The sequence below is a fragment of the Brachyhypopomus gauderio genome, unplaced genomic scaffold (assembly GCF_052324685.1).
Source record: "Brachyhypopomus gauderio isolate BG-103 unplaced genomic scaffold, BGAUD_0.2 sc348, whole genome shotgun sequence".
NCBI lineage: Eukaryota > Metazoa > Chordata > Actinopteri > Gymnotiformes > Hypopomidae > Brachyhypopomus > Brachyhypopomus gauderio.
In genome coordinates, this window is record NW_027507169.1 from 50,001 (window position 1) to 59,198 (window position 9,198).

General features: G+C 52.3%; 1 protein-coding gene across 1 annotated transcript in view; it reads right to left on the bottom strand.

The window, feature by feature from the left end:
- LOC143504957 (plexin-A1-like) overlaps positions 1–9,198 on the bottom strand; it is a 63,149-nt gene that overhangs the window by 31,956 nt on the left and 21,995 nt on the right. Inside the window, exons 8-10 of the mRNA XM_076996064.1 lie at positions 6,147–6,347; positions 567–663; positions 244–434 (exon numbers count right to left, since the gene is read on the bottom strand). Of these exons, the coding sequence (XP_076852179.1) occupies positions 244–434; positions 567–663; positions 6,147–6,347 (489 nt within the window). The remainder of the gene's footprint in view (positions 1–243; positions 435–566; positions 664–6,146; positions 6,348–9,198) is intronic.

The window sequence follows — 9,198 nt, forward strand, 5'->3', positions numbered from 1 at the left end:
TGAAGAATCAGTGGTACATTAGGACAGTAACAATGACCTATGCGTCCAGCTAAGCAACCATCACCTGGCAACTGTCACGCACAACAACAGATGGCCCAGGGCCCACCCCCAAATCCTGACAGTTAGCCACATGGGCAGCTTGTACCTGACACATACACACACGCACACGCACACGCACACACACACACACACACACACACACACACACACCCCCCGAGGGTGTGCGCTGTCCCTGGCCCTCACCTTTGTGATGCGTGGGTGTGTGCAGCGGCTGTTTCCAGTGGAGGCGTGCATCCAGGTGTGTTCGGGCGGTGTGCACTCCTGCCGGAGTGAGCACTTCCTGTCCTGCACACACCAGCCGCACTCGAAGCGCGGGTCCGCCTTCAGACACATGCCACAGCTGTCCCTCAGGGCGTAGCACTTGTACAGGTGAGCTGCGCGCGCGCACACACACACACACACACACACACGCACACACACACACACACAGTAGGGCATGAGACACACATAGTCGGGCTGTTAGGGCCGCCACCCGTGGCATTGTGGGATATGTGCAGGGCTGTTACCCTGTATGTTGTAGGGGTTGTCGATGACGAAGTTTCCATTCCAAACCACGGAGAGGTCCACAGGCAGATCGCTGATGTCATTGCCCTCGTAGTTATACTGTAAAACAAGACAGACTAGTTACTTTTGTGGAATCTAGGCATTACCGCACGAAGGAAAGCCTGTGTGGACGTCCCGTGTCTTGTGGGGTGACACCTGTGAACAGGTGTGCAACTCACACTGTCCCGTGTACACACGCTGCCCCATCCTGCCATGTTATTCCAGTGCAGCATTAATGGCAAATCATTTATTTAACAACTGTGCGTGACCACGGAGCCCCGGCACGCAGCACATGAGATAACGCCCGTGCCAACGCCAGGATGGATCTGATTGGCTGCTGCTATTAGATCCAGTCAGCAAGCGCCCGCGTTCTCAGTGTACTGCTGGGTTCATATACGCTATAAGCAAAATACTTATATATCCTGGTACATTACACGGTGTGCGCGTCCAGTTTTACTCGGAGCTATATACTGGTCTGCGGTGCGCTATCCATCATCGTGATTCTTGGCCCGGTGTTTTGGGTTTATTGTTGTGTGCGCTTGTGTTCTCTTGTGCTGCCCTGCAGGAACGTTCCTTCGCATACGTATTTAGAACGGGAATGACAATAAAAAGCCTGTAGTTCTGAGCCGTGAAGACAGGTATGAACATCCACCCACGCCCACAGGAGTGATACGATACGCTGTGTTGGGGGGTGATTCCCACCGCTCCTCAGCAAGCCTGCTCCACCCTCTCACACCTCACTTCTTTACCTCCACCCAGACCTGCTCCACCCTCTCACACCTCACTCCTTTACCTCCACCCAGACCTGCTCCACCCTCTCACACCTCACTCCTTTACCTCCACCGAGACCTGCTCCACCCTCTCACACCTCACTCCTTTACCTCCACCCAGACCTGCTCCACCCTCTCACACCTCACTCCTTTACCTCCACCCAGACCTGCTCCACCCTCTCACATCTCACTCCTTTACCTCCACCCAGGCCTACTCCACCCTCTCACACCTCACTCCTTTACCTCCACCCAGACCTGCTCCACCCTCTCACATCTCACTCCTTTACCTCCACCCAGACCTGCTCCACCCTCTCACACCTCACTCCTTTACCTCCACCCAGGCCTACTCCACCCTCTCACACCTCACTCCTTTACCTCCACCCAGACCTGCTCCACCCTCTCACACCTCACTCCTTTACCTCCACCCAGACCTGCTCCACCCTCTCACACCTCACTCCTTTACCTCCACCGAGACCTGCTCCACCCTCTCACACCTCACTCCTTTACCTCCACCCAGACCTGCTCCACCCTCTCACATCTCACTCCTTTACCTCCACCCAGACCTGCTCCACCCTCACACCTCACTCCTTTACCTCCACCCAGACCTGCTCCACCCTCTCACACCTCACTCCTTTACCTCCACCCAGACCTGCTCCACCCTCTCACACCTCACTCCTTTACCTCCACCCAGACCTGCTCCACCCTCTCACACCTCACTCCTTTACCTCCACCCAGACCTGCTCCACCCTCTCACACCTCACTCCTTTACCTCCACCCAGACCTGCTCCACCCTCTCACACCTCACTCCTTTACCTCCACCCAGACCTGCTCCACCCTCTCACACCTCACTCCTTTACCTCCACCCAGGCCTGCTCCACCCTCTCACACCTCACTCCTTTACCTCCACCCAGGCCTGCTCCACCCTCTCACACCTTCACCTCCACCTCATTCATTGGCACCTTCACGCCTCTGTGTCCCACCACCACAGCATGCTGGGTAGTACAGAATCACATTTCCTTTTAAATACGAGCTCTTCTCACCAGCTTAGAGGGGAAACACAGATTAAAAAGCACAGAGAATATCTGGCCAGACTCAAAACAGACACTATAACAGTCTCATCCTTTATTCACCCCAAGGGTCCTGGGCTTGACCTTTGAGGGCAAAGGTTACGCAGAGCACACAACCTCCATCAGTTACTCATGCTCTGCTTTAACAGCTCACTTACTGAGGGACATGGGAGGTCTGGCTGTGTTCCACCAACCTTACAATTGAATTTTGAAATTTAATATGAAAATTTCATACAGAATACTCTTGAAATGCCAACAACTGACATCTAAGAGCTAGATGTCAAAAAGAAAACAAGACCTGGTCTCCTCCTCATTTCTCTCCTCCCTTACCTGAACACACATGAGCCTGTGTTAGGTTTATTAGTGGGTGAAACGCCACACCCACACACACATGAGCCTGTGTTAGGTTTATTAGTGGGTGAAACACCACACCCACACACACATGAGCCTGTGTTAGGTTTATTAGTGGGTGAAACACCACACCCACACACACATGAGCCTGTGTTAGGTTTATTAGTGGGTGAAACACCACACCCACACACACATGAGCCTGTGTTAGGTTTATTAGTGGGTGAAACACCACACCCACACACAGATACACACTCACACACACCTAGAAGAACAAGTGACAGCATGAAAAGGCAAATAAATAAAGAGGATAAGAATGAATGAAACCTGGAGAGGAGAGGGGCACACTGGAGTCATCACTCCAGAAGAGAGAGAGGGAGGGAGAGAGAGAGGGAGGGATGCTCTCTGCAAGGGTCATACTCAGATAATTAGTCATTTTGAAAGAAGACCTGCATGAAGTACTAAAAATACCCTTTTCTCAGTGTGCTGGGTCTTCCTGTAGAGATCACAAACACACTTTGTGGAAAGAAATCCCAGTGTGGACTGAGTACGCACTCCCCACGCACGCAACACACTCCCCACACGCACTCCCCACGCACACGCGGCACTCCCCACGCACACGCGGCACTCCCCACGCACGCATGCATGCATGCAACACTCCCCACACGCACTCCCTGCGCACACACATGGCACTCCACACTTACGCAGCACTCCACACACGGCACTCCACACATCCACATGCATACATAATGGAGACGTAACCTTCCTGAGTTCAGAGTCCGGTTCACCACGGCCGGCGCTATTAAACAGGGCGTGTGCGCCCACGCGGTAATTCACCTGCCCCGTGGCTTAAACAGCGCTACACACCAGAGCTGCTGGATGAATATGTTGGTGAAGCAATATACACTCCCCACGCCAGAGGGGGAGGAGAGTGATCCTGTAATTGAAAAAGTAACAGGAGTGTGGAACGCTTGATCAAGCCTGGCTGGCTCGCACGCACACACGCGCTCATAACCGCGCGCACAACGCGCTCATAACCGCGCGCACACGCGCTCATAACCGCACGCACACGCGCTCATAACCGCACGCACACGCGCTCATAACCGCACGCACACGCGCTCATAACCGCACGCACACGAGCTCATAACCGCACGCACACACGCGCTCATAACCGCGCACGCACACGCGCTCATAACCGCGCACAGCACACGCGCTCATAACCGCACGCACACGCGCTCATAACCGCACGCACACGAGCTCATAACCACACGCGCGCTCATAACTGCACGCACACGAGCTCATAACCACACACGCGCCCATAACCACACGCGCGCCCATAACCACACGCGCGCCCATAACCACACGCGCGCTCATAACCACACGCGCGCTCATAACCACACCCGCACACGCTCATAACCAAACGTGCGCCCATAACCACACGTGCGCCCATAACCACACACGCGCGCCCATAACCACACACGCGCTCATAACCACACACGTCAACACCTCATCCTCGAGAGCCAGCAAACATCATATATGCAACAATACATGCATACAAATCCACGGAGTATGAAAGCACATGGTAATGCAATCAGGAGAGCGAGAGAGCGGGCGTGAGAGAAGAGGGAGGAGAGGGAGGACCACTCCACTCATCCTTCACTTAATCTCTCCATCTCCCTCCGACCATTAGGAGAGGCTGGAAAGATTCTGGTGAAAACACTGCATTTTTATTCATGAATGAATGCAGGTGGGTGTTGGGCCCCATCCTCCTCCATTATAGCTCCAAGTTGCTTTAACACTCACTGGTTCATTCCAGCCAGGCCTCAGACCCCCCCGTGCTAGAGACTCACCGGTGAACCCACCTCCCCACACACACACACACACACACACACACACACACACACCTCCCTCCTCAGAACTCTCTTCTCTCTGTGTAATTCATCATCATTTTATCCATGTCTTTCCTAATTGGTTCTCATCAGAGACCACCACTCTTCCCAGCCTCACTCACACACACTCACACACACACACTCACACACAAACACACACACACACACACACACACTCACACACACACTCACACACACACACACTCACACACACACTCACACACACACTCACACACACTCACACCTCCCTCCCTTCAGCAACAGGGCAACTGAATCTCCTTTCACCTCCTCCTGTCCTTTCTCTCTGCGCCCAGATTCTGTCCCTCAATCTTTGTCAGAGGGAGAGTATCTGAGAGGCCCGATGAGTGAGTGCTCCCCTTTATCTCTTGATACGCTGGTGGTATAGAGGCCGCGTTTATATCCATCTTCTTTCATTCTCTCTCTATAACCTTAAACAACTACGTTTCCCATAAGCCAGACTCCTCCCTGCTCGCGTCGGGTTTCCAGCTGCATTCACTCAGCGGATCGCGGGCCAAGCGGAGCGGTTTTCCCATGCACCCTTGCTGGTCCCCACGCGCTAGCTCGTGATTACAGGGCCGAGGGTGCCAGAGCAGACGCGGAGCAGACGCCAGCAGTGAGACGAGGCTCACGTGGAGCGCAGGAGAACGTGGGGTTTGTAGTTTTCTTTCCTGTCACTTGTGACGACCAGGGTATAAAGTTCATACTGTGAGTGAAATCAGGAGGATCGCATAAGAGTCCACGGGAAAGTTAGGAGTGTAGACACGGACTCAAACCCAAAACTTCTGAAGCAGAGAGACACAACAGCAGGGGAGACGCTGCATTATTCACTGTAAACCTGCCCAAAATGATCATGTTCAGCTAAAGCTTTCATTTAAGAACACGGAGACGACAACCCTATTCCCAAAGCATCTGTGCACCTCATCTAAAGAAACAAGCATAATTCCTGCTCTCCAGTCTTCTGGTACCCCCCCCCCCCCCCCCCCCCCCCCCTGTTCATGCACTCTGCTTGGAGGGTGCTGAGAACCTGAGCAGGCAGAGTTTGTGTAGATATGTGTGTATATATAGAAAGAGAAAGTTTTATATTATACCAAAGCACTCCCACTTTTCTCTCTTCCTTTCACACACGGAGAGTCTGAGGTGAAGTTTAACCTCAGTTGATTAGCTCTCTCCTGAGTGGATTTATGTGAAACACATAATACAACACAATATGCATGAGCCCTTGAACAGAAGCATATATCGCTTACATAAACACACATCACACTGCTGGCTTCATAACTCAGAAGGAGCGGTATGCTAGTGTGTGTGGTTGTGATCTACCAAAGCTGAAAATGTGAAAGAAACAAAGGATAGAATTCTATGCTGGGTGCAAGTAGAATTGTGTGTGGTGTGTGTGTGTGTGTGTGTGTGTGTGTGTGTGTGTGTGTGTGTGTGTGTGCGCGCTTGCTCACAGTGGTTTTCTGGCACTGAATGCTGGAGCTGTTGAATCGCAGGGCTGTGACACTGTGGGTCTCTCCCTGGATGTGGAAGATACACTCATAGTTCCTTTGGCCAGACTGAGGCTGCGGAAGGTTCCGGGCTGCCAACGTGATGGGCTTCGTCACCCCCACTGGAATATAGATCTGGGTAGAAGGAAGGATCTGAGGACAATCCTGAGAGAGAGAGAGAGAGAGAGAGAGAGAGAGAGAGAGAGAGAGAGAGAGAGAGAGAGAGAGAGAAAGAGAGATGGGGGGCAGAGGAAGGGCATTACTCATTAGATCATACTTTTCTGTTAATAACGCGAGGCAAACATCTTTGAGTGTGTGTTGAGAGGGAAAGGCACGGGTGTGTGAGGTAAATGGAGCCACTGGTCTAACTCTCCCTCCTTAATCCAGCGGGACTCAGCTGAAATGAAGCCGTTTTATACGAGCGTGACTGAGGGAAGAGACATGGAGACAGAACACACCTACATACCTGCACTGGAGCCATTTACCTGCACCATCACACTGGACTGTGTGTGTGTGTGTGTATGTCTGTTCGCGTGTGTGTGTGTGTCTGTCCGCATGAACAAAAGCCAGAGGGATGGAATGAGCTAACGGAGAAAGAGACTGGCTGTACAGGGCTGATGGTAGCTGTCCAACTGATGTCATTACAGGTCTTACGCCATGAGCTGATCATTCTGCATTTAACTGTGCTGGGAGCCAAAACAGGCAAAAACTCAGAACATAACGTGAGGGAGGGACACGTCCACGTCCCAGAAGCGACCGTGTGTTTGTATTTAAGCTGAAGAGTCAGCCAGCAGATACCTTCGGAGGACGCTAATAAAACAGAGACAGGACTCGGGCAGCACAAGGAGCGGAGCAAACACCCCCCCCCCCCCCCCCCCCCAGCACGGCCCCACCCACCCCCAGCACGGCCCCACCCCCCAGCACGGCCCCCTCCTCTCGTTATTAAGCAGTGATGTGTTACCACAATAGTTTACCTTCAAACCATCAAACATCCGAATGTTTGGTGATTGGCTTACTCTGTCATTTGCGTGTTTGCTGATTGGCTTATCCAGTCATCTGTGTGTTTGCTGAACGGCTCTCTCATCTTTTGAGATTGTGAGCAACAGCAGACATTGGATTCATCAGCAAACGGAGACGAGATGAATGTAACTCATGTAACGGTGCCGTTATGTGAAATGCTTATGTAATGAACAACACAGCCTAGAGAGAGAGAACGTGTCCTGTAGCTCAGCGCGGTCCGCTGCCGTCCGCACGTCTCTCTCGTCTATGATCAAAGCAGGATGTGTGCAGAATTATCAGCTCACCTCATCTCCGCTCTCTCCCCTGCATACCAAACGCTACGGACTTGTGCAGTAACACACCTGCAGGGTGGGATCAGTCCACTGGCCAGTGCGATTTTCGGGAGGCACACGTGGACTTGCCGAGCCTGGTGCGGCCTCGCTGGACTCTGACAGGTGTCCAAACAGGACGTGGCTTTCATTAGTGGAGAGCCCTGTATCTGTACTTCACACCAGAGGAACTCTTTTAATCTTCTACAAGGTCAGCTCTCTCTGACGTCTGTTAAGCACTTCCATTAATGCACCAACTAGGGCGTTTCTGGGTCAGACCGGTTGGTTCTGCATGTATGTGGGCATGCTGCATATGGGCGTGTGTGTGTGTGTGTGTGTGTGTGTGTGTGTGTGTGTGTGTGTGTATGTGTGTGTGTCTGTGTGTGTGCCAGAATCATGCCCCAGCTTCACTGGTTGGTTAATTCCAAGGTGAACCACCTCACTGGCTGGTCAGCAACCATGACCGTGTTGAAGGCTTCAGGGTACGACCAAGCCCAAAGCCCACATCAGCAGAGTACGCCCACGCCCACGCTCCCACACACAGGCCCACGACCACGCCCACACCCACATGACCACGCCCACGCCCTGTGTGCTGGTGCGTCCGTCTCCGGTTGCTCACCGAGCTGCATGGATCACTGCTGGCCATCACTACACCATTACAGCTACTGCCAGAATCAGGCAATTACCGCAACAAACAACTGCACGATAAAAGGCACCCAAAATAAATTCACACCCAGAGCTCTTTATATGTGAGTGCTGGCAGAGAGAAGCCAGTTAAACAAGTAAATATGAGAATTAATTACTGAAGTAAACAAATAAAGAAGATTAGTTCCCCAAATAAGCAAGAAGAAAAAAAAACCGAATGCGTAGAAAAAAAAAAACCTTGTGCATTTGAAACGAGTGAGACGGCACGTGCAAACTAGAAGCACATTCACACAGAGGCACCGTGGGCAGCAGTGTGGGGCATTACTTCACACCACAGGCTACGGGGGCAAAAGGGGCAAATCAAACAACCCTTAACGGAAGGTGCAAGGCCTGGGGGGAGAGACACGTGGGGCGAGGGGCAAGAGACCAGGAGTAGGGGATCAGGGGCGGGTGACCAGGGGTGAGGTGTTGTGGACCAGAGGTGAAGAACCATGTAGACTAGATGCTGTTTGTGGACCTGAAACATACCAGTTTGCCCTGACTAATCAACCAAGACCAAAAGCTTGAATGTTTCATAAGTGTGGGAGTGGAAGGGTGTGTGTGTGTGTGTGTGTGTGTGTGTGTGTGTGTGGGGGGGGAGGCGTGGGTCTGCACCACTGAGGGCCAAAGAAGTTGGACCATATCCTTGAGAACACACCGCCTCCCCTCAGAACTGGTACCTCAGCTAGCTGTCAGCCAAGCAGGTGGTAATGGAGGAAGAGGAGATGGGGAAATAAATAAATAACCCTCCTCTCCTCCCTCTATCCCTCTCCTCCCTCTATCCCTCTCCTCCCTCTCCTCCCTCTCCTCCCTCAATCCCTTTTCATGTTATTTCTGGCATATTCTATTTGGTGAAATTGCTTAGGTAAGCCCATTAGGAAACAAGGTGCTGCAGGAGGAAGTGAGAGAGTATGGGTGAGAGAGAGGTGGAGAAGGAGGGAAAGAGAGAGAGAGAGAGAGAAGGAAAGATGGAGAGAAATACTTTGATGGATGGAAAGAAATTG